Below are 26,532 nucleotides of genomic sequence, written 5' to 3' on the forward strand. Positions count from 1 at the left end.
GAGGGGTCCACAGGGACCGCCACAAGAAGCATCCTTCTGATCCCAGCCCTCTCTGTTTCCCATAATGCCCAAGGTGAGCTAGTGCAGAACTGTATCCAACATCCACCATGAAGAGTTCAGGGGGCTGTCGGTGGGCCAGGGAGAAGAAAGGACCAGGGAAGACATTTAGAGGATTTTTCTGGGCAGAGGTTTGGAAGGGAGACCCTCCGTAACATTTCACTTGGTTGGGGGAGTGGGCAGAGGAGCTAGAATATAATTTTTATCAGCATACAATCCCAAATACTGAACAAAAAGGCAGGGCTCTCTCCAGTTAGCAAGCAGCCTTGTGAAAAACGCATTGCAGAGTATGTACAATTTGGCACTTATTCATCTCTCCCAGGAATGCCCTAAGCAGCAGGGATAAAACAGAGCGAACCGAGGAGCTGCCAATCATAGGGCAGATAGACGAGGAGCAGCTGAAGGTATGATGATCAGAAATGGACGGAACGCTTCCAGAGATGTTTGGCGCACAAGCACAGGGAAGGGAGTTCTGCTGGGGAACTCTACGGACCCTTCCAATTTTGAGAGTATGGTTGTCGAAATCCAGACAGCACTGAAAAGAGAGCGAAGGCCACTCTAGAGACTGAGGGCACTGCCATCAGATCATAACTGATGAAAGCATCTTTACAAGAGTGATTAATCTTTGCCCCTTGGAGGCCCCATGCCTCTGTCTAAATTGATGAGCTGAACTGTTAATTTTGGTTAGTAACAAGCACAAAACTGAGAACTAGGGCAGAACTCATAAAACTTTATAAATATAAAGGGAAGGTCCCACCCTCCTGCCCAGGATGAAATCCTTTTCATGACATACCATCTAGCTTTTGCCTGAACACTTGTATTGAGGAGATAGTTCATTACTTTACAAGGCCTGTTCCATTGCAGTACAGCTCTCATCACGGAAAAGTTCTTTCTTATCCTGAGCTGAAATCCTTCTCGCTGTAACTCCTACCCCTCTAGTTCTATTTCTTAGGCTTTCAGATATTTAAAGAGTGCTGCTATAGTCATTCTAAACCTTCTCTTTTCCAGGCTAAACCCCTTTCCTTCAACCAATCCTTATAATCACATAGTTATCATCTTGATCATTCTTTTCTGAACTCTAATTTATCAATATCCTTTTCCAAAGAACGCAGAATAATACATCCGATATGGTCAAACTAGTACAGACTACAGTGAGACCTTTTTTTTTTAAATCCATGCTCCATCCTTCCAGTAATGAACTCAGACTTTCAAAGATCATTTGGTACTTGCTTCAGATTACTGGCTTATATGTGGCTGGTTAAAAAGTAACCCTTAAGTTCTTTTCCACATGAAATCCTGTCAAGTTAGGCTCCCCGTGGTAACCCTACACTCAAGAAACTATTCTAATATAAATGTATAAATATATAATGGCACATTTCCTTTTTTAAAATACTCCATGCTGTTTCCACCTACTGTTCTATTTGAAATAATACTAAGTCTTGGTTCTATCATCCTTGGTGTTCTCTCTACTCCCTCTCAGCTGAGCAGCCACCATAAGTTTGATAAATGAGGTAAAAGTACCTTCTGCATTTTCATAAACAGAGCTAGACCAAAAGCAGAGCCCTGCGGCATGCCTGCTGAGACCCCCTTTCCGTTAAGGTCAGTACGGTCCACCTTCGCCGGGCACAGAAGTTTAACTTGCTGCAACAGACCGCTCCCTCTGTCTACCATTCAGAGGCGCTACATGCCACAGATGCCACCTGGGGCCCACAGCCTGAGTGTTTAGCCAGTCCCACCTCAGAGCCTCGAACGAGCATCCAGGAGCCTCCGTACGCTCAGGGGGCCCCCTGTACACCCCACCTCATTCTCCATTAACCTCTGACACCTACCACCCACTCCTGTCATCTTGCAAACAGATAGTGGTACCGAGCAGCACCCTGTGGGGCTCCCGGGCACAAAAGCCTTTCTGTGCCCCCCACTTCTTGATTACAGGAAATAGGCTTCATTCAGCCTCCATGACCTTCCCTGAGTTCCAGCGGGCAGGTTCAAACAGTTGCTAATCAGGGAAGGGAGGGGATACGGAGGAGCGGTCAAGAAACAATAGTGCAGCCTTGGGGCAGGGTCCTGGATCCCCCTCCAGGGATACACACAACAATGTCCTTGAGCTGTTTTGCAGAAACTGAACCCCCACCGGGTGGGCGAGGTTACGGAAGGATGATGTCGACCCTCCTCACCTCAATCAACTAACGCTTGAACTCTGTCGACCTCTGTCGCAAATTCATGCTGAATTCTCCCCAGCTCAAGCCCCTCGTGAATACGCATGAATACCCTTAGCTTAAAACTTCCCCAGTTTTGCTATGGGGGAAACACTGCTTTGGGATAACTCCTTCTTCCTTCCTCCGATCTTTAGCTTGGTTGTATCTTTTGGTTGACACCCACCAAGAGGCGAACCCACCTTTCAGGTACCACTCTGATGCCACACATGCATCCCCGGCCACGCCGTTTTCCTCGGGCACAAAATACCCTTTCCCCTCTCGCTCCACACCGTACCCGACCTTTAGAGTGTGCCTCAGGTGCCAAGCCCACTCTGACATCTTCCCAACGGACTTGGTTTCCACACACTGACTTCTTCCCCTGCTGGACACCAAAAGCCTTTAGAATCGGTCCCCTCTACTCGGGTCGAGGGGGAGCATCCTCCTTCTAATCCGTGTTTGAGCACAGAGGTCTGGCGGGCCCCTATTTCTCTGCAGTTTCCCACAGTTCTCATTCGCGGCAAAAGCACCATCTTCCTTGAACATTTTCCCCACCCACTGTAATCGCTGCTCCCATCCCTCCCTCCTCATGCGATCTTACCTTTCTTCCCGCACCCGAGGACTCAGGAACCTGCTAGAGTCATCGTCATGGCTGCTCTGCTGGCTGCTGAGAAAAGACAGGATGTGAACCGTTAACGTTCGGCTTCTTTCTCAACCCTGGGGGAGAGCATCTAGACTTCAGCTCAATGGAGAAACGGGGTTACAACATCTTAAAGGTAGACGTTCCCCGGGTAAGTTTACACAGAGGGTATACTGCCAGACGGTGGAACTGAGACACACATTTGGTGAAAACCCCACCCATCATACCTAAAGCACATAGAGGAAGATCCTGACCTATCACCTTTTTCTTCCCAGGCCACACAGTCTCTGAGAGTGAATGCCTCTGGCATTCTCTGTACCTGGGCCTCTAGATCTGTAGGACAGAATAATCCCATTCTTCCGCCTCCCCTGAGACACTCAAGGTGCTGGCTTGCAGCCTTGTGGGCAGGAAGGGGAGGGGTGCGGGCAGGAGGGAATTCCAGCAGGAGAAAGACTTGAGACTTGATGGAGTCTGGGGCCACGTGGCCTGCTTCCCCGCCTCCAGGGAAGGCTGAAGAGGGTGAGGGACGAAAGAGGGATTAGAAGGTGGAGTCCCTCCACTCCTTAAAGCCCTGTAGGCACGAAGATTATAGAGCTTCAACTCACAAGAGTTCTTGAAGTGCTTACTTTAAATGACTGTGGAATTCAACAGTCATTCATCCTACTCAAGAGAAAGAAAAGCTGTTCAGACACCTTATGACACTAACTGAACATAAAGCTGGTGAACAAATAATTTTTATTAATTGCTAATTATTAAGTACTCCAGGTTTCTAATCAAGAGTCTGGAGCCCCCGTGGGCTAAGAATGGTGTTTGCTTTTTTAAATGGCTGGGAATAAACATTTTTTAAATGATAATAATATTTCATGACATGTGAAAATTATATGAAATTCAAAATGATGTCATAAATAAAGTTTTATTGAAACACAGCCACACCCATTCATTAACATACTAACCAGGGCTGCTTTTTTGCTACAATGGCAGAGCTGTGCAGTTAAGGCAGAACTGAATAAGTGCAGTAGTGAGGCCATTAGACTCACAAAGCCTAAATATTTACTGTATGGCCCCTTACAGAAAAAGTTAGCAAACCCCTGTTTGGCATAGATTCCATTAATAATAAATTCCTATTACCATAAATGTCACTATAACCCAGGCCCAGTACAACCAAACTTGTTCCCTTGTTCTGGTGGATTGTTCACAGCCATAAAAAGCACTGCTCTCTACAGAGTACACTCCTTAGACTAGATCCCCAGAAGATGGCAAACTGTGAACAATCTTGTAGGGTAAGTGCCTGCCCCAGTGACTGTACACTCTCCACCAAAGAAGCACGTGATTTTACAACCACGCTCTCATGTTCTGATTTTTCAGCAAGAAGTAAATGAACTTAGAAGCAATTTACATCAAATTTTCAAATACACAAACATGCACCTACACACACACACACACACACACACACGCCAGAAATCAGAACAGCACCACACACAAAGCTTCCAGTTGCTTGGCACAACCAAGTGTGTACACAATCCTGTGTTTTCTTTTACTCTATACAAAGCGCTTTTTTTTTTGCCGCTCATTCCCTGTGGAGAACATGTGGCTACTCTTCATTCCCTCTTTGCAAGGTCTCATAGACTTGCCTTTTAAAAACTCCTTATAACAAAATTATACTGCTGTGTTGCTAACCCATGGGATTTCTTACATTGGGACTGACCTGTCGTATGTATCAAGCACCCTCTTCTATACAACTTGGAATAGGTGTTAAGACTACAGTAGGCAACCCACAGATGACTGGAACTCAAATTCCACAGCAGGCTCAGCTCCAGAGGCAAGAATCAAGAGAGAAAAACCAAAATAACAATAATAATAATAATTTAAAAAGAAAAAAAAAGAGAGAGAGGAATACCAGTCTACACCGTTGGCAGTACATTTGAGGAGAAGTAGGAGGGAGGGCTGTCTGGAACCCAGTGTTTTACACTATCTAACACCCAAAGGGGCTCAACCAACCCAATGACCACAAGCAGCATTACGGCCTCTTCACAGAAGAGATCAACCTGGACTCCATTTAAGCTATCTATAATGGGGCTGTGCTTCCTTCTCACCCTACCCTCACTCTGGCAATCAAGGCTTAAAGTAAAGCTAATAGAGGGGCTCCCAGAACTAAATGAGAAGTACCAGAGTTTCAGAAAAATAATTCTGAGCTGATTTTAGCAAGTTATCTCACTAGATGGCACTGCTGACTTCCAAACCAGAACCTGAACGAGGCCAAGCCATCCAGCTTCTGAAACCAAAACTAGAACCAACTTTCTGGCGCCCCCTTCTGGCCTTCCCATTGCTTAGAAAACCTTTCAGAGGGTGGAGATGAAAAGTTAACAATGGATCACCTTCAAACAATTTATTGGTTCTAAATAACTAAGAAATATCAACGTGCATGCATTCAACAAGTATTTCTCCAATGCTCTCTATGTGCACATATGTCAAAAGGCAGCATCCAAGTTAAGTCAAGACTTTGGAATACGCTGCCTCAGGTTACATCCAACTTCCTCCACTTCCTACTTAACACAACCCTGAGCAAATTATTAGTCATTTTCCTTACCTACAAAATGGAGATAGATGTTACAATAGTTCTTACTGTTGTAAGGATTAAAGAATGTAAAGCTGTTGTAAGAATTAAAGAATGAACATATGTGAAGTATGGAGAATACTGCTTGGCACATACTAACTGTTGTACAAATGCTATTATTATGTGCAAGTCATCGTTTTGTGGGTCATGGAAAATAAAGACATGAATCAGACAGGGATCCTGCTCTCAAGGTGTTTACAATCTGGAAAGTAAGAGTCAATATAAACTATAATTTTAAACTACATTTAAAAGTAGAAAATGATAACTCTTAGAAGTAAATATTAAAAGCTACAGAAACATAGACCAGAGAAAGATCACTTCCTTCTGGGGCTGGTAAGAGAAGACCATCTCAACAGCAAGGGTTTTTTTGCTGACACTTGAAATTTGAACAGATTCAGGATGAGCAGAACTGAGAAGAGAGGGCGTTTTTTTTTTTTTCCTTAATTTATTTGGCCACTCTGCGTGGCTTGTGGGATTTTAGTTTCCCAACCAGGGGCTGAACCCAGGCCCCCAGCAGTGAAAGCGCAGAGTCCTAACCACTGGACCGGCAGGGAATCCTGAAAGGGCATTCTGGTTCAGCTCGGCTCACCACACATTTACCACCTACCAGGCACTGTGCTAGAAGGCTGGGACGTAAGGAGCCCCAGTATAGGAGGCACAAGTGTTCCCTGAGCACTGCGATGCAGCAACACCGGAAGGATGAAGGGGCGCAGGTCGCAGACACTTCTGCTGGGGAATTTCAGGCAACATATTGGAGAGGAGAACGTAGAACAGAAGGAACTACAGGTAACTCCACAGCAGCAACAGCTGCAGCACGCATGGGCTCCCTCCTCCTCTAGACACCCCCCTGCCTCACCACCCGCCAAAGGAGCCTGGTCCTCTCTCCTCCCATTTTCAGAACTTTTTTCCCCACCGTCTTTAAAGGTGAGATAGACGCCAACCACTACCACTCTACCCAACCCCACGAAATGATCGTTGTTGAGCAGAGATTCAGACACGGCCTTGCTCTCTGGCAAAATTCTCAGCTCCTCTCTTATATGAGCCTTTTCAAACAGTACAGACCACCTGGACACTGGGCAGCTCACCCTGCTCCCTAAATGAATCTGCCAGTCTTCTGAGGTCATGCAGAAGAGCCGTCACCACGGTAGGGTGCTTGCAGAGGGCTGTGGAAGGCCAGAGGTCAAGGGCCACGTCCACAACCGCTCCATTTCAGTCAAGGCCTTGGAGGGACAGGTGGCCAGTGCGGGCTCTACAGCTTAAGGAAGCTGAGAAGAACTTGAAGGAAGTCCGGCAGAGGGCGCTCACGGATGAAAACGTCTCTTATAAAGTCTGAAAAGAAACTCCAAACACCGATTTGGAATGACTTAGCCTGGGCACCAGATGCCTGAAAGTCAGCTTAACACTGCAAGGAAGGGAAGTTGTATAAGCAACCGTTTGCCTTTCCCCCAAAAGAGCTAGAAAACGCATGAGGATGACTAAAATCCCTCCTGCTTTAAATTCAAGCTGCTGATAAAAACCACTCTAGAAATTAAATTTTGAAACAGCACACTGTAAATACGGTGGGGAAGCGCTTCTGTGCGTCCCGCAATGTTCCGGAGGGAAAACAGCTGAAGCGAATCGAATCTGGAGTCCTGGTTTTGTTCTCTGCCAGCAAGCTAGTGCTGGGAGCTTATCCTAGAAGGTCACACTGAACCAGTAACTCTGGCTGGGGAAAATCCATTGTAATCTGAGGCAGAGCACACTCCAGAGGCAGAAATTCACAGGATACTGAGCTAGCAGGAAGCTCCGCAAGGCAGGCTGGGTAAATTCCCATGATTCCACTGGTCTCCCTTCCTCCCTCCCCCACCCCCGGGCACTGGCAGGGAGGTCAGCCTAAACCCACAAGCCACCAGGAAGGTGTCCTTCTGCCCTCTGCAAAGTACAGCTTCACTCCTGTGGAAACTAAATTTGGCACTTTTTCTGAGCTGGTGCTTCCTAAGTAGAAACAGTTCTTTCTCGCCCAGACAATACTAATGGGGTCTCCTAAGCCGGGAAGGGGTTTTGGGAGATTCAGGGGATTCCAAGCAGTTATGGAGCTATGCTAGATGTCATTTAGTATTTCCAGAGCCTAATGGAACCTGTACATTTACCCACACTAAGGCTGTGCACTCATTTTTCGCACTTCTTTGTTTTTGGCTCTAATCAGAGCAATCTAGTGTGTTAATACCAATTATCTTATGCTAATTAGAAGCTCTGAAAAGCTCAGAGTGGCTTTGATTGATAAATGCCTGATTAATAAAAGTGGGGGATATGTATACGTATGACTGATTCACTTTGCTGTACAGCAAGAAACTAATAACACGATGTTGTAAAGCAACTATACTCCAATAAAAATTAATTAAAAAAATTTTTTAAAGTGGGGGAAGAAATTTAGTGGATGTAGTAGAATAGCATGGAGACAGACAAACCGAGGTTCGCCCTGGCTTTGTTTCTTATTGGCCCTATAACTTTGACCAAGTCCCTTACCCTCTCTCAGCCTATTTCCCAACATCTGAGTTCAAGATTTGGAATCAGGAAGACACAAGTTCTGCCACTTAGCACAGTGATACTGGGCAAATTATTTAACTTTTCTAAGTGTCAGACATGGGTATACACCACATGCCTTTAAGGACTGCAGTGGGGATTAGAAATGGTAGAAATCATCTATAGAAAGTGTCTAGCGCCACGTTTGGGCCTTGGTAGGTGTACCAGAAATGTTGGACATCAATTGTACTTAATATTCACAGTTAGTTTGGCAGATAAATACTTTGAAACATCCAATACATGGGAGAAAATTAACAGAAGAGAACCTTATGATAAAAAATGTTGAGAGCCACTGACTTGAAAAGTAGAGTCGCACTGTCACTGATAAAAGGCTGGATTTTCATGTTGAATTATATCTGCCTGAGAAATGACTCTAGCGTCTACCATTTCAGTTTAAAGAGGAAGGGCATTTGGGGAAGAAAGGCAGGTAGCCGGTAAGTAGAGAATAAAAGAGAATAGTTTCTGTTTGTCATCTGGCAAGCGGGTATAGGAAAGTCTAACAATAGAAGATAAGTAAACAGATGTGATTTGGGACACTGCCAATGCCTGCCAGCTTCTTACACAACATAACTGAATATTCTCAATTACTACTTAGAAAATAACATGCTCTGCGTGAAGATTAATGATCTGTCTACAAAGGTGGCAGGACTGCTTCTGCTTAATGCCTCCCCTGGGAACAAGTAGCAAGGTGGGTAGCTGGTCAAAGATTGAGGGATTCAGAATCCAGCTAAATATCTTTTAACTCATTACAACTCACTAATGTTTCTCTATTGAATAGTTCTTCTGACTCTAAACATACCCATGTCTCTGTCTTTAAAAAATAAAATCTCTCCCTCAACTCCTTTATGTTTCCTTCCTTCCCTTCAGGGCCATATTTTATTGAAAGAATGCACTATTTGGTTACTGTCGAACTTCCATCAAAACTCTATCAGAGATTTGCATATAATGTGTTGTGATAATTAAGCAGTTATTAATAAACAAAGAAGAAATCCTTATCTCCCTATTTCAGGCATGTCTCATTTATTGATTTTTCTATGTAATTTAAAATCGTTCATCTTTAAAACATTCTAATGCTCCTAAGGCAATCAATAAACTAAATTACTTAAAAAAAAAATCTGTATCAGAATAAGCTAGGAGCCTTTCTATGCAGATTCCTTGGCCCCCTCCCCAAATTTACCAAGTCAGGGTCTGTCCAGGAATGCGTATTTTTTAAAAGCTTCCCAGTGATTCTGGGGAGCAACCAGGATAGAGACCCACTGGACATCACACTCACTGCCTCTGCTTCCTCACCATTGATTTCGTGAATTAGTCACTGTAACCTGGACCACACCCTTACCCCTCCTTGGTTTGATCAACCAAGACCTCTGTTACTGCCAAAGCCAATGACAATAGTTACATCCTAACCTCATTTGACCACCCAGGCAGGTCTGGCATTGATGATTATTCCCATTCTTTAAACTTCACCCTTCTTGCCTTCTATGACAAAACCCTCTGCTCTTTCTTGGATTTTTTTTTGGCGGTACGCAGGCCTCTCACTGTTGTGGCCTCTCCCGTTGCAGAGCACAAGCTCCGGACACACAGGCTCAGCGGCCATGGCTCATGGGCCTAGCCGCTACGCGGCATGTGGGATCTTCCCGGACAGGGGCACGAACCCGTGTCCCCTGCATCGGCAGGCGGACTCTCAACCACTGCGCCACCAGGGAAGCCCTCTTTCTTGGATTTTATCCTACTTTTGTTTTTCTCTTCTTTTTTAGGGAACTTCATGGACTCTTCTTCTGGTTGGTCCTAAAATGTTTCCCAGGACTCATTCAGCCACTCATTTAATAAATTATCTGATACCAACTATAGGCCAGGCATTGTTCTAGAATCTAGATACCAAATACAAAGTAGCAAATGAAACAGATGAAACCTCCATGCTCAAGGAGTTCACATTTTATTGGGTTTCTTGCTCTTCCAGCTTTATACCCGGGGAGCCTAGTTTTTGTGGATCTCTGAAATTGTTATATTACACATTCAGGGGAGAGGATTTATAGCTCTCATCCGATTCTCAAATAGAGAATGTAACCCACAGAAGATTAAAATCCACTGCAATATATCTCTGGGGAATCATGTCCACACGCAAGGCTTCAATTATGATGGATAAGTTAATGACCCCCAAAGACAGCACAGCACTGAACTGTCACTAGTCACATGTGGCTACTTAAATTCATTAAAAATTCAGTCCCTTAGTCGTACTAGCTACATTTCAAGAACCTGATGACCACATGTGGCCATTAACTTCCATATTAGTGCAGCTAGAGAACATCTCCATCACCGCAGAAAGCTTTATTGAACAGCATAGAGGTTTCCAGATCAAACCCAGGATTTGAGTTCCAGCTCTGCCACTTGTTATCTGAGTAACTCAGAGCAGCCTGTTAACCTCTCTCTACATTCCTGCCCCCTTGTCTTTTAAAAGGTAAGTCACTTCACAGACCTGTTTGGAGGATAGACCAAGTTAACTGATATAAAGCACTTAACAGAAGTCTTGGCAAGTAATAAGTACCCCCAAAATGTTAATAATACTTATTTTTATTATAATACATTTGCCATGGTGAATGGGTCCAACAGGAATCTCAAACTGAACATGCCCGATACTGATTTCACCATCCTTTTGTCCTCTGCTTGGACTCCACAACTAAGGATGCATGCCAACCAGAAATGCACCTCCATGTCAATTTCACACCAGGTCCTGCAGATGCTACCTTACTATCCCTCAAAGGCATCCCATCCTCCCTTCAACATTGACTGCCACTGCTTGAGGTCAAGCTCTCATCACTCCCTGCGGGGATTACTTTAATCGGCTCCTAACTGCTTTGCCTGTTGCCAGCCCGGCCCTGCTCCACTCTGTCCTTGACACTGATACAACAGTGTTCTTCCTGATATGCAGATTTGATCACAGCTCTTCCTGGCTTACTACTTTATTTTTTTTGACCGCGTGGTTTGAGGGATCTTAGTTCCCCAACCAGGGATTGAGTCCGGGCCCTCGGCAGTGAAAGTGAGGAGTCCTAACCACTGGACTGCCAGGGAAGGCCCCTCCTTCTGGCTTAAAATCCTTTAGGTGTCTCCTAATTTCAGAACAAAGTTCAAAAACTCCTTAGTTTAGCCTAAAACTAAGCTATAAAAGCCCAGTAAGCTGACTGCCATCTACCTTCCTAGCGTCCACATCTCCCACATCTCCCTCACCGGCTCCAGAATTTCACTCTCCACTCCGGTCATTCTGCTTGTCCCTGGCTTTGACTTTGCTCTGCTCCCGCCTGGTTTATCCTTTTCTCCACTTCCCCTCTTTGTTTCACTCATTCCCATGGGCTGAGGCAGGATCTTCAGGGATTAAGCCTGAGGGCTCTAGCTTTAGATGGTCAGCACTCAAATCTCGATTCTTCCACCTACTCAATTTCACCCTCCATAAACTGGGGATGATAAAAGTATCTTCTTCACTGGGGTGTTGTGAAAATTAAATAAATTAGTACCCACAAAATACTTAGAAAGGTATCTGGCATTGAGTAGATACTCAATATTATAGCTATTATCATCCTCCAAAAGTAGTACCTTCTCAGGGAAATCTTCCTCGATGGCCACCACCCACACTATGGTCCCTATATCACCCTGCCCTGTACCTCCCTTTATCTTAACACTTATCATACTCCTTGGGATACAGTAATTACTGATTCAGTTCTGTATACCTTCTACCACACTGTAAGTTATTTGAGAACAAAGATCCCATTTTATGTCATTTCTTTCCATCCCCAGTGCCCAGCACTGTACTTAGCACCTATTAGATGGACAACATGATAAATTAATGTACAAATATCTAGCCTTGTCCTCCCTCTGAGGTCTCCACTTTCTGTTGAATACTCCCCGGCCAGTCCAGAAAGACACTTCGCTGAGTACAGATTACATGCTCCCTCTAGATTACAATGTGCTTCCAAAATGCTCATCAACCTTTTCTGGACACCTGTGTTCAAAGTATCCTGCTAGTCCTTACTGGATTTGTAAGGCCTGGTCTGTGACCTCAAGGAGCCCACCAGTCCGTATGAATTCCTGATGGACCATAAATTCATCCATGTTTCCAGCAGACTAAGCTTCAGGGTTTGGTGCTCTGGAGATGCCAACCTGAATTAGATGTGAACCTTCTAAATAAAGCCACCACTGTAAGCAAACCCATGAGGGCTGGCATGGCCCTCCTAACACCAGCCCTCCTCTGCCCTACCCCTATGCCAGAGTTGTGGCCCAACTCTTAGTTATCCAACACGAGGAAGCCGTACCTCATGCTTGACAGAGCCTCCATTGGAGGGCGAACAGGAAAGAAGGTGGCCCTCCAATTAGACATCACAGGTATTCGTCAGTGGGAAAAGATTCTGAAGCCCAAGGCTGCAACTTTTTTTTTTGTTTCTTTCTTTCTCAAATGCCTATGAGTATTAAATTTTCTCTTCTGTTAATTTAAAAGAATTTTAATTTTTATTTGATTGAGGTATAATTGACATAAAACATTGTATTAGTTTCAGGTGTACAACATAATGATTCGATATTTGTATATATTGCAAAATGGTCACCACAATAAGTCTAACATCTGTCACCATACATAGTTACTTTTTTTTTTTTTGGCCGTACCGCAAGGCCTGCGGGATCTTAGTTCCCCAACCAGGGGCTGAACCCGGGCCCCAGCGGTGAAAGCGCCAAGTCCTAACCACTGGACTGCCATGGAAGTCCCACAGCTTTTTTTCCTTGTGACGACAGCTTTTAAGATTTACTCTCTCAGCAACTTTCAAATATGCAACATCATATTATTAACTATTGTCACCATGCTGAACATTACATCCCCAGGACTTAGGTATTTTATAGCTGGAAGTTTGTACCTTCTTTTTTTGGTGACACTGGTATTCCTTTTTGTTTTCTTTTTTTACTGAAGTATAGTTGATTTACAATTTGTGTTAGTTTCGGGTGTAGAGCAAAGTGATTTGGTTATACACACACACATATATATATGTGTGTGTGTGTATATCTATCTATCTATCTTCTTTTTCAGATTCTTTTCCATTATAGTTTATTACAAGATATTGAATATAGGGCTTCCCTGGTGGCACAGTGGTTGAGAGTCTGCCTGCCGATGCAGGGGACATGGGTTCGTGCCCCGGTCCGGGAAGATCCCACGTGCCGCGGAGCGGCTGGGCCCGTGAGCCATGGCCGCTGAGCCTGCGCGTCCGCAGCCTGTGCTACGCAGCAGGAGAGGCCACAGCGGTGAGAGGCCCGCGTACCGCAAAAAAAAAAAAAAAAAAAGATATTGAATATAGTTCCCTATGCTATACAGTAGGACCTAGTTGCTTACCTATTTTATATATAGCAGTTTGTACCTACTAATCCCAAACAATGCATTTTAAATTTTCATGCTAATCCCTGGGTCTCAAGAATATAGATAATCAAGCTTCAGTTGGAAAAAAAAATTTTTTCTCGAATGCTCTGTTCTGAGATAGTTTTCACAAAGGGTAAAGCATCCCTCACCTAGGCCTCTCACCTCACACAATTAAAAGACTTACACCTACCCCATTACATCCCTCCAATGGGTCCTGAAGGTGCCATTGGGGAGCAGGGGGAAGCAAGGAGAATTGTGCCAGCTTATCTCTCTTCAATTGCGCTTAGCTAAAGGAACACACAGCCCCCTTCTAGTTTCCCACATCCCAGTATCTTCCTTGGCCTCAATCACTACTCAGCGTCACACGGAAATCCTAGACCGTCTGAAGAGAGTAAATACAACTTCACCAGGTCTCCTGGTAGTAAACCTTTACTCAGGACGGAACAGGGCCGAAGAGTTGTTTCCCAGGACCTGAAGTCTGTGAGAATTCGCCAAGGCCCTGGGCAGCAGAGTCTCAGAGGCCAGTCTCCTCCCACCCTCCCTCGCCTTCCTCCCTCCCCAGCCCCCTGGGGCCCCTCCTGCCTTTAGAAAATCCCTTCCTTCCCAATCCAGAGCCTTCACATTGGAGAAGGAAGGAAGTGCCAGGAAACTGCAAAGAGTTCTCAAACCCCAGGAGAGCCAGAAGCCACTTTGTCCACAGATAACCTCAAAACGTGATCTTGGACAATCATCTTTTTTGGGGGGGTTGCACCACGTGGCTTGCGGAATCTTAGTTCCCCGACCAGGGATCGAACCCGGAGCCCTGGCAGTAGAAGTATGGAGTCCTAACCACTGGACCGTGAGGGATGTCCCTTGGACAATCATCTTGATCCTGGTCACTTTACCTAAACTGCTCAAAATGGGTTAAAATTCCTTCTCCGTCGATTTCCCCTCACAGGAACAAGTCAGGAGACTTTCCCAGGACACACCAAGAGCCCCTGCCTGTGCTCCCCACACATCCCTACTTCCTCCACACCAAGAACCCTTAAATTATATCCCCAACTATCAGGTTCTGAAAGAGATAACTGACAACACACTATGTGTCTCCTGGTTAATTTGTGAGCGTGTTTTTAGTCAAAGGTACACAGCTACCATTCAGGTCAGCATCCAGTAACACGCCTCACCACACTGGGTTGATAGAATTCAAATGAAACAATGTGTGGTTTCTATTAAGCCTTTGGAAATTTTGTTAATACCTAAAGGAACCCCACCCTCCAAGGAACCACTGACTTCAATAATCAATATACAAACTGGTGTTCGCTGGATCTCCTCTTGGCTCCGCTTCTACCAACCTCTGCATGGTTAGAGTTTTGCCCACAGTCACCTTCTTTTCACTACACATTCTCCCCCGATAATCTCGTGCAAGTCCATGGCCTCAACGACCCACATGTTGACTCCCAAACCTGTACCACCAGCTTGGACCGTTCCACCAAGCATCAGTTCCCCGGACCCAGCTGCTTACAGGACATGACCAAAACCCTGCGTCCGTGCGCTCCTCGAGCAGCATGTCCCAAACTGCCTGCTCCCTCCCGCACTCTCACCTCTTCTACCAAACCACTTGCATCCGCTTTCCTTCGCTCAGCCACCTGCATCACCATCCATCCACTTAGCTATCCAAACAAGGAAACTCAGAAATAGTTTTAGCGGTTCCCTCTCCTCCGCTCCCTACCTCCAATCTGTCGCCGAGTTCTGTTGCTCCTACCTTTGAAACATCTTTTATATCCATCCCCTCCTCCCTACTCCTCCTGTCCCTGCCCCGGTCATACCAGACTGGCTGCACAAGAACTGACTGAAAACTTTTTTAAAAATAGGTTCCTATACCCTCACTTGCCCTGGATTCTGATTCTGGGTGTCTGGGTGGAGGCTGAAGGATTTTTAAGGCATATCCCAAGTCTGCAACTATTGTACTAAAGTCCTACCCTACTGAAATGGCCCCTTAACTGTGCTGGATAATTTTTTTTTTAAATAAATTTATTTATTTATTTTTGGCTGCATTGGGTCTTCGTTGCTGTGCGCAGGCTTTCTCTAGCTGCGGCGAGCGGGGGCTACTCTTCGTTGCGGTGCACGGGCTTCTCATTGCGGTGGCTTCTCTTGTTGCGGAGCATGAGCTCTAGGCGCGCGGGCTTCAGTAGTCGTGGCTCGCGGGGTCTAGAGCGCAGGCTCAATAGTTGTGGCGCACGGGCGTAGTTGCTCCGCGGCATGTGGGATCTTCCCAGCCCAGGGCTCGAACCCTGCGTTGGCAGGCAGATTCTTAACCACTGTGCCACCAGGGAAGTCCCTGGATAAATTTTTAACAACCAGCTTGAAGGGGAAAAGGGAATGACTTGTATCACTTGTTGACTTCTGTGCTGTAAATTCTCCCACCACGTGTGATTTCAAGCACCAACGTGATGTCACTAAAAATATCACAACTGGGAAGCTGTGTGCGCAACTGGCGGATGCAAACCACCTTTATCTTCTAAAACAGAGCTAGACATGCCTCTTCCCAAGTCCTCTGAGGGCTTCCCCTAATGTCACAGATGACAGTCCAAAGACCTTTGTCACACACGAGGCCTTACAACACAAAACCAACTTCTCAACTTCTCCCCACAGGAAGTTCTGCCTAAGTTCTGTGGACACTTAGCCAATTGTGCTCTCCAAATATGCCACGTCCACTCATTCCTCCAAGCTTTGTCCATATCATCCCCTAAATGTCTCTTCTACATGATCCCACAGACGCCACCTCAATAACTGCATCTCCCACCTTGGCCAATCGAGCCCCATGTCACACAGAAGCCTTCCTGTCTCTCCATGGCCTCATTGATTTTCTCTTCCTACCTGACCCTTTGAGCTGCAGAGCTGCGACAAATCCAAGCCTGAGCAGCTATTGCCAGTGTTGATGGTGGCCCTGCCCGAGCCTTGGAGATAACCTGTTGGCTGCATCAGAGAAACCCTCCTTTAGCGCAAGTACTGGCTGCTTTTTTCAGTGCAGTGAAGCTATTGCATACTAATATGTTTAATACTAACAGTAATCCTTCACATTTAAACAGTGCTCTCCAGTCTACAAAGTGCTTTCTTGTACATTCTTCCATCTGATCTTTCCAACCTTATAAAGAAGATAAAATATATGTGTGTATATATATATACATGTATATATATACTCTGATCCTCATTTTATTGGGTTTTTTTTGGTCGCACCGTGCGGCTTGCGGGATTTTAGTTCCCCGACCAGCCGACCAGGGATCGAACCAGGGCCCTCGGCAGTGAGAGCGCCAAGTCCAAACCACTGGACCACACGGGAATTCCTGATCCTCATTTTAAAGATGAAGAAAATAAGGATTCAGGGGAATATATGACAAGTCTAAGAGCGAATGGTTGGTAAGCTAAGGAATGAGGATTTCAACCCAGGCTTTCCACTCCAGAATTCTTGATTCTTTCACCTTGAGCACATGACCACGCTGGGCCATAGCCTTCACTTAAGACTGGGAAGGGCTGGGCGGCAGGGATGACCTCAGTGATGAGACTGGGGGAGATGTGAGCTTGGGGTGGGGGCACTGGGAAGAGCCTGAATGTTCATTCTGCTGAAATTGCCAATGTCTCTGCCCTGCAGGCGGCAGCCCTTAGCCAGAAAGCAAGAACATCTGGGAGGTCCAAGGCCACAGAAACCTCGAAACGAGAAGTGACAAGCGTTTACCCGCACCAGTCAACAGGCACTGACGTGAGATGGGACCGATAATGCAACCTGCCATGAGGTCTCAGGGCCACAGGTGAAATCACAGAAATAAACAAGTGTTTGATGATAACTGAAAAAAATAACTTATGGCTCAGAGTAGAGCTGTTTCATCAACCAGCTGGTGGAAAATCCACAGGCACACCAAATAAACCAGAGCACTGTGCCCGGTGAGAGCGTAGGACTTCCTAGAGCCAGAGCCAGGTCTCGAGAGACTTCCAGGAAGCCAGGGGAGGGTTGGCCTGAGCCCAAGGGGGAGGCTTTGAAGACCAGGGAGGCCAGAACCATCTCATTTAGGTCTGAGAGCAGGACTCAGGAAGGGTAGGCCAGTTGCAGAGCAGAAATGCAAGTGCCCTGAGGGCCTCTTCATAGAAAGAAGCGTAGGAAACACTTGGCAGTGCCAACTTGATTCTACTGTCAGCCGAAGTAGGAGCAGCTTGATTTAGGAGCCAACCTGGAGCAGACTGGGCAGCTGATGCTCCAGAGACAACTGGTGAATTCCCACAGGAACGTTCCAGATTCCCCCCCCACTCGCCCCCCCCCCCAAAAAGTGGCAAGAGTCTATTTTACAGCTGATTGAAGATCCAACTCAATTAAAAAGAAATATGTTTTCAAGACATTTTATGACTCTGGCTTCCCAACTGGCAGTTAATTTTGTCACCACCTGTTTCCCTCTAGTTAACAGAATTCAAATCCCTTAAACTGAAAGTGTAGGAGTCCTAAAGGTTAAGGTAGGCAAGATACAAAAAGCCTTGTGTTCTGCCCCAGGGGCCAAGGACAGAGGCACCCAAGGAGAGGAGAAGCTGATGCATCTAGAAAGAAGGACGAATTCTTGAGTCCTACAGGACAAGGGACACGTGGGGGAGGAGGGTTGTTTATGCAGAAACCCTATCACAGACAAATGGTCAGATACCATGGAGGCCGTGCTGTTTTCCAGAAAGAGGCCTTTCAGCCTCCTTGCCTCCCCTTCCCTGCCCCGACTCCCATCCCCCATCCAACTTTGCTCTTAGCCCCAGGAAAAACCGGTTTATGGTAAAACTGTTATCATGGGTTTTTTGTTTTTCCAATTAGAAGAAATAAAAACAGTTCTAACCAAGAACTTTGGTCATTTACCAACTCACAGGGAGCCCCTCAGGGGCCTGGGAAGAAACAGGATGTCAGGGTCTAACAGCCTGACCTGTTTCCACAAATGGTTTTCCACACAGGAGTAAATGCCTATCTTTTCAGCCAAGCACTTTGACAACTTTATGATAAGGTATAGGCCACTCATTGTCTTTTTTTGGCCGTGGCACGTGGCATGCAGGATTTTAGTTCCCTGACCAGGGACTCAAGCCCATGCCCCCTGCAGTGGAAGCGCACAATCCTAACCACTGGACCAGGAAATTCCCCCACTGTCCACTTTTTACTAAGCAAGAAGGCAACAGGTACTGGAACACCTGTTATGGGAATAGTGAACAAACGAAAACAGAAGTTGAATAAACCACAAATCGTTACTTTTTGGTTTGAGAATGTTAATGAAACAACCTCTCACCCCGCCCATCGCATCCTGTCCTACATTCAATTAACCCTCTTCACGTTCTGCTCTGGGATTCACCCACATGGACAAGGGCATAAAATAGATTTTGATGATCTACAAAGTGGATCATTCATTCACTTAAAATTCATTTAAAGAACTCTTTGAATGGCAGCCTGTAAACAGGGAAAAGATGAGAAAGCAAACTTTGAGTGGGCCAGGTACTGTGCTAGAAAGCAACAGACACAAAAGTACCCGAAGACCCTACCCTCAAGAACCCTAATGTGTGTTGAGAAATGAAGCTGAAAGGCTAAAGACAATTAATTATGAAGAACCAGAAGTTTGTTTCATAGAGGAAAGGGAAACTAACATGTACTGAGTGCTTACTCTATGCATTTTTCACATTATCTCACTTAAAAGTCAGTATTTGAAGAAATATTTTTTATTCAAATTCTGTTCTATTCTTCTTGATTTATTTAGAGCAAGATTACAAGTGTCCCATTTAATGTAACCAAGTCCCTTCATCTGCCCTAACTCCACTGTAACTATAACTCATCTAGGATGTTCTTTCTGACCAACACAGCGCCCCTCCTACAACAACGTCCTTTAAACGCTTTTCCAAGCTCAGGAAAGCTTGGCCGGCGATTGTGCTGGAAGATGCCTGAAGCCCACAAGAGTGTTGAGTCCTCTAGGTCTGAGTCCTCTATGTAACTCTGCTGGGCTAAGAGCATATACATTATATGGGAGCAGAATTTGCCACCCTAAAATATGTCTCTTTGGCACATCGATTGTTTTAAGCTGGTTATTTTCTGAGAAAACAGCAGACCAGGGAAGGGCTCTAAAAACCAAGTAGGAGTTGCCCTTCTGTAAGAGACTTCTACATTTGTAAGGGAAATCTCCATCTATCAGGCTGTCTCCCTCTCCACCTGGAAGAAGAGGAAGACCAAATCTCCAGCAACTCTTATCAGTGGGGAAAGGAACAACTGAGATCTGAATCACAATCACTCTTGTTCACTGTGCCTTTCCCGGTCACCTCCCAGAACTGACTCTCCCCACCCTTAGCATCCTCTTTTGTCTTTATCTGAGGATGGTATTTAAGAAGAGGGCTTGGGCCATTATGGCAAATTACTCAGATTTCCTGGGTCTCTCCCACGTGCACATGTTATTAAACTTCTGTTTGATTTTCTCCTGTTCATCTGTCTCATGTCAATTTCATTCTTAGACCAGCCAGAAGAACCTAGAAGGATATAGGAAATTTTTCTTCCTCCCCAACAACATGAATCACTGGCTAAGGAGATCCGACTCAGAGTTGAGGGGAAATTAGAGGAGCACAGTCCAGAAGCTCTACTTCCATTCTGTAATTGCCCATCTGCAGAGTTGACACTTAAAAAGTATTCCACGTGTACATACATACCCTACACGTTCTTGTCACTCAAAATGCTCCTGTTCTCCTCTCTCTTTCCTGCTCATCACTCACATTTCAGCAGTAAATGAGTGGGGAGGGGCGGTTTACAACAAGCAGGGGAAACCCTGGCCCTTCCCTGATTCTTTAGCTAGGATTCTTCAGATCAAAAAAGCCATCTGCTTCAGACTCTTCTTTACATCCAGTTCCTTCTCTGGGCAATTTGAGTGAGAAGGTAATGAATGACACTGCATGGGCAGGCTCCATTCCTGAGCTCAGCTGCCAGTCTCGTTTGGATGAGATAAGTTGGTATTTGTGATGCCCAGTTGCCCCAAGAGGGCGAATATTCACTCCAAATGGGTCAGACTACTTTGGTTGCATCATACTTCTTGAAGCTACCCACCTTTTTCTCTTTCATTACCCACCTCCCCGAACTGGTGATCCCCGCCAGCTGCATCCACTCCCTCTCTATTCACTTCACCCCCTACAATCAAGCTTCCAATTCTATTGCCTGATACAAACTGTTCCTTTATCAAAGGTCACCAATGACTGCCTGATGGCCTTTTTTCCTATCTCAATTCTTTCTGACATTTCTACAGCATTTGGAATAACTCTTCCTTCTTGGGGTAAAAAGTATTCCATCCTTGACTTAGTTTCAATAGTACTTAGTGAAATCACATCTTTCATTCAAACCAGCATTTCTGGAGCACTTACTATGTGCTAGGCTCCATTTGAGGGAACACAAAGAGAAAGATACATTCCACCCTTAAGGAGTTTACTGCCTAGTGGAGAAAGAGACAGTCCATCGAACAATGAGATCACACACAACAAGGTAACTGCTTCACAGAGGGCACGATGGGGAAAAGTATGTACAAAGTTCAGTACCCATACCAGTGAAAGAACACCTGGGTTGCATGGGAACACAGATAGCACTCCACAGAGGAGGAAGCATTTGAGCTGACATTTAAAAGATGAGTAAAATTTAACTAGCAGACCACATTCCAAGTGGAGAGATTGGTACATGGCAAGAAACAGATGCAAGCTCAGTCAAGGACCTCGACCTTAGCACGAAGCCCACACTGTTGGAGATGAAGGAGGACGTGGGAATGGCAAGAGATGAATGTGCGCAAGTAAGCAGGGTCTGCATCACAAAGGGCCTTGTGTGTTCCAGAAGCAGGAGGAAATTTCATCCTGTAGAGGACAAGGAGGGATTGAAGAAACCTGGAGAGGGGAGTGATTTGTTTATTAGAAGAAAGTAAAGGGTTAAGTGGGAGGCCTATAAGGAAGCCCTCTCAGTAAAACAGAGGGGATGAAGGCTCAAGCTAAGGAGATGAGGATGGAGAGAACCGACGAGCGGGGAAAGAGGTAGGAGGTGCCTGACTGCAGGTGATGGGGGCAGGCGAGGGAGAAATCTGGAAGGTCCTGCTTCCTCTGCCTGTCAGCTCTTGAGGGCAGTTCAGGCTCCTTCTTTGGCATTCCCACCACTTTAGCACAGTGCAAAACAAATGTGTGGCAAGCAATAAAGAGCTGCTGACTACTTAATTATTACCACCTTCATCAACTAATGGTAAGATAAGTCTGTAGCAAATCTTCAGTGAGCCTTGTATCTGCAGCGAGAGCAGGAGGGCTGCTAAAGTGGGTTAGGGCTCCCAACTGGGTTCTCTATAGCATCCATATACACTCATTTTGGAGTCGTGCATAAAGCAACACTCGCCTATTAAGAATAAAAACATATGGAAAACAGAGCACAAGTACGGTGCAGCAATAGTGCTGGGGCTGGGCTCAGGAGTCTGGGTCCAGCTCTGGCTCTGCCACTAACTCGGCAGCACACAGAGCAAGTAGCCTCACCGTTCTGAACCTCAGTTTGCTGAGTGTGCTGGATGACCACAAAGGCCCCTTCTGGCCTTAAACATGCAAGGAAGCTGAGTAAGGTTTAAGTAAGTAAGGATATCTGCAGGGAATATCAGTTTGAAAGCTCAGTGATTGGCGGAGAAGGGAGTTGCACGAACTGCACCAGGAGGGCGAGGTGGCCTTGGCTGCACAGCAGGGAGTGGAGGACCAGTGTCACTCAGATACCTGGAGAGGCGTTTCATGGGCAGAGACAGAAACCGTCCTGGCCCACTTCTGCAGACTCCTGTTGAGCCCTGCTTCCTTTCACTGTTACTCTGTCTACAGCTTATCATTTTATCATCGTCTATAATTCTACTAATAAAGTCATGGACAGACCCTGACAGCAAAAAGAGGCCTAAAAGATGATCTTGTCTGGACTTCCCTCGTGGTCCAGTGGGTGAGGCTCCGCACTCCCAATGCAGGGTGCCCGGGTTCGATCCCTGGTCAGGGAACTAGATACCGCATGCGTACTGCAACGAAGATCCTGCATGCTGCAACAAAGACCTTGCACAGCCAAAATAAATAAATAAAGATTTTAAAAGGGGGAAAAAATAAAAAAAGAAGATCTTGTCTACTTCATTCCCTTTCAGAACAGGAAACCAAAGGCCAAAGAAGTTAAGAGACACGTATAAAGCCACAGAGGTATTTAACAGCATTGCAAAAAATAAAACTCTAGTCAGCATACTCTTAGAGCAGAGTTCTGCCCACAGCTGCCCTTCGGGTCCGAGAATATAAACTCCTAGAGCAAAGAGGAGGTATTTTACATTTTTTTCCTAGCCCTCTGGTGCACTCACTCACAATGAGGATAACTACTAACCACGGTTCATTCCATAAAATGTATGCGTTCTGTGCTGTCGTTGAGTGTTTTCTAGGTACCAGCTCTGTTCTAACCAGAGACAGAGTAGCGGCCAAGGTCCCTGCTCCTAAAGACCTCAAATTCTTGTGGCTTAGCAGTAGAGCTGCAGAGATGGGATACAGATCATCGACAAAGACAACCTAAAAAATAGGATAATTTCAAAAGTGACAAATATAATGAAGATAATAAAATTGGGTGGTGAGAAGAGGAATCTCAAAAAAGAAAAAAATATGTCAAGCTCACATCAGTATTAAGTGGCAGATTCTACCAAAGCAGACTTAAATGTTTGCTTTCCTATTTTCCTAAATATTAAACATGTCTCTTACACAGTACATATTCAAACAATATTTATCACTGATGTTGATGGGGATAAAACAGATCACAATATTCCTACTAATATAAGACTAAGTGCTCATAAAATATTCAGATATAACAAGTTAAAGTGTTTCTCAAACTATAAGTTCCCCCAAATAAGTCTCATGAAAGATGGCAGAAGCATCACAGAGCACACACAAAATCAATCCTAATCTCACAAATGCTTCATATGTTTTTAAACTTAATTTTTAATTTTTTATGTAATTTTTAAAGGTAACTTTCATTTAGTTATGACAAAATATTGGCTGTATTCCCCATGTTGTACAATACATCCTTGAGCCTATCTTACACCTAACAGTTTGTACCTCCCGCTCCCCCCTGCCCCCCGTCATCTCTCTTAAAGACTGTCTTTAAATCTTACCTTGGCTCCTTCTTACAACTTCTCATTTTTCTAAAAGTTCTCTTTCTGCATCTTCTCCCTAGCACCAAAAGCATCTTCTCGCCTTATTATCCTGCCTGTCAAAGACTGTCACTCATCTCAATCTCAGAAGACAATCCTGCCCTCCAGCATTTAGTCCCCCAACAGAGCCTCACAGCAGCACTGATTAAGCTGAAATCAAAGATTCATGAAGCCACATCACAGGAAACTCAGCACGGGCAAAATACGCGTAACACCTGCAGCGCTGGTTACTTGGCCCCCTCCCTTTCCCGTAAGAAGGGGGATCAGGTTCCAGAAGTGCATGGGGAAATACTGAGACAGGACAGGCTGCCTTAGCTATCACACACTGCCCTAACCACCCTCTGGACCACTATTTTTTCCAGGTCTGCCAACCCCAAGTGACTCAGCAAAGGTGGTGCAATGACAAAGAACCACAAGTCCCAGGGCCTGTCCTTCAGATCAGATAAGCTTGGCCCCAAAGGACACCAATATGAAAACACCTCTTTCCCTTGAATTTGAAGGGGAGGGAGATAAAAGGAAACGATCAAAAAAGTGAGCACGTACCGTGCACAGACGAGAGATGCCTTGCCTTTCTTAGTTCATCTTCAAACCAACCTACAAGGTGGGGGATTATCATGATCCTCCATTTATGTGGGAGGAAACTGACTATGCAAAGCAGCCCGAGGGAAGAAAACTTGCTCCAGGCTGGAATTTTACCCCATGGAAGCAGGCTGGAAATTGCTACTGGAATAAAATTCAAAGGCAGCCCCTGGGAAGTCATCTGTGTAGACAGAGTGAGGAACAGAGTCGGCCTGGGAAGTTATGGACAGTATTTCGCAGAGGAGCAGCCTTGGGAGAGGTAGACACATTCTCTTCCTCAGCTGCCCCCATCACGCTCTAATTCACAATCAGTCTCCACCTGTGCCTCCAGACCCTTCATCGCTCAGCCACAGGTGGGCTTATCCCGTCCTCAACCAGAACAGGGCAGGCCAAGTCTCTAAGTCCCTGTGACGCGGATGGATCTAACCCGACTGCGGACATCAAGACAAGAATCGTATTCAATACGCAAATTAAAATTCCTTGCTGGTAAATGTGAGTCACCGTCCCACGGCCAATGGGACCTCACTTGCCCTATGGGACACCCAGGGTTTAAAAATATATGTATATGTACATATACGTATGTGTATAAATGCACGCATACATATGTAATATTTACATGTATTAAATGCACAATATATTTATTTTTAAAGGTTCGTTCATTCAGTCATTCTCCATTACCTATCCACTTAACCTGGAGTGTTTTTGCCAGTTCCATGGGGAGCTTTGACCTAGGATGTCTTTTTGGTATCACCCGGGTTGAGGCAAAGGTGCTGAGACTTTGGACTCCCATATCAGCTCATCATTGGCCACAGCATGGCTCTCTCTTTTTTTTTTTTTTGAATTTTATTTATTTTTTTTATACAGCAGGTTCTTATTAGTTACCTTTTAACATATATTAATGTATATATGTCAATCCCAATCTCCCAATTCATCCCACCACCACCACCCCACCCAACTTTCCCGCCTTGGTGTCCATAAGTTTGTTCTCTACATCTGTGTATCTATTTCTGCCCTGCAAACCAGTTCATCTGTACCATTTTTCTAGGTTCCACATATATGCATTAATATACGAAATTTTGTTTTTCTCTTTCTGACTTACTTCACTCTGTATGACAGTCTCTAGATCCATCCACATCTCTACATATGACCCAATTTCGTGCCTTTTTATGGCTGAGTAATATTCCATTGTACATATGTACCACATCTTCTTTATCCATTCATCTGTCAACAGGCATTTAGGTTGTTTCTATGACCTGGTTATTGTAAATAGTGCTGCAAAGAACATTGGGATGCATGTGTCTTTTTGAATTATGGTTTTCTCTGTGTATATGCCCAGTAGTGAGTGGGATTGCTGGGTCATATGGTAATTCTATTTTTAGTTTTTTAAGGACCCTCCATACTGTTCTCCATAGTGGCTGTATCAATTTACATTCCCACCAACAGTGCAAGAGGGTTCCCTTTTCTCCACACCCTCTCCAGCATTTGTTGTTTGTAGATTTTCTGATGATGCCCATTCTAACTGGTGTGAGGTGATACCTCATTGTAGTCTGGATTTTCATTTCTCTAATAATTAGTGACGTTGAGCAGCTTTTCATGTGCCTGCTGGCCATCTGTATGTCCTCTTTGGAGAAATGTCTATTTAGGTCTTCTGCCCATTTTTTGATTGGGTTGTTTTTTTTTTTAATATTGAGCTGCATGAACTGTTTATATATTTTGGACATTAATCCTTTGCCCATTGCTTCATTTGCAAATATTTTCTCCCATTCTGAGGGCTGTCTATTCATCTTGTTTGCAGTTTCCTTTGCTTTGCAAAAGCTTTTAAGTTTCATTAGGTCCCATTTGTTTATTTTTGTTTTTATTTCCATTACTCTAGGAGGTGGATCAAAAAAGATCTTGCTGTCATAGAGATTTATGTCATAGAGTGTTCTCCTTATGTTTTCCTCTGAGTTTTATAGTGTCCGTTCTTATATTTAGGTCTCTAATCCATTTTGAGTTTATTTTTGTGTATGGTGTTAGGGAATGTTCTAATTTCATCCTTTTACATGTAGCTGTCCAGTTTTCCCAGCACCACCTATTGAAGAGACTGTCTTTTCTCCATTGTATATCCTTGCCTCCTTTGTCATAGATTAGTTGATCACAGGTGCGTGGGTTTATCTCTGGGCTTTCTATCCTGTTCCATTGATCTATATTTCTGTTTTTGTGCCAGTACCATACTGTCTTGATTACTGTAGCTTTGTAGTATAGTCTGAAGTCAGAGAGTCTGATTCCTCCAACTCCGTTTTTTTTTCCTCGAGATTGCTTTGGGTATTCGGGGTCTT

General features: G+C 44.9%; 1 protein-coding gene across 1 annotated transcript in view; it reads right to left on the bottom strand.

The window, feature by feature from the left end:
* Positions 1 to 26,532, bottom strand: part of GRAMD1B (GRAM domain containing 1B) — a 176,738-nt gene that overhangs the window by 132,902 nt on the left and 17,304 nt on the right. Inside the window, exon 2 of the mRNA XM_029209028.1 lies at positions 2,851 to 2,916. Within this exon, the coding sequence (XP_029064861.1) occupies positions 2,851 to 2,916 (66 nt within the window). The remainder of the gene's footprint in view (positions 1 to 2,850; positions 2,917 to 26,532) is intronic.

The sequence above is a fragment of the Monodon monoceros genome, unplaced genomic scaffold, assembly GCF_005190385.1.
Source record: "Monodon monoceros isolate NGI ecotype Baffin Bay Population unplaced genomic scaffold, NGI_Narwhal_1 Super_Scaffold_7, whole genome shotgun sequence".
NCBI classification, from domain to species: domain Eukaryota; kingdom Metazoa; phylum Chordata; class Mammalia; order Artiodactyla; family Monodontidae; genus Monodon; species Monodon monoceros.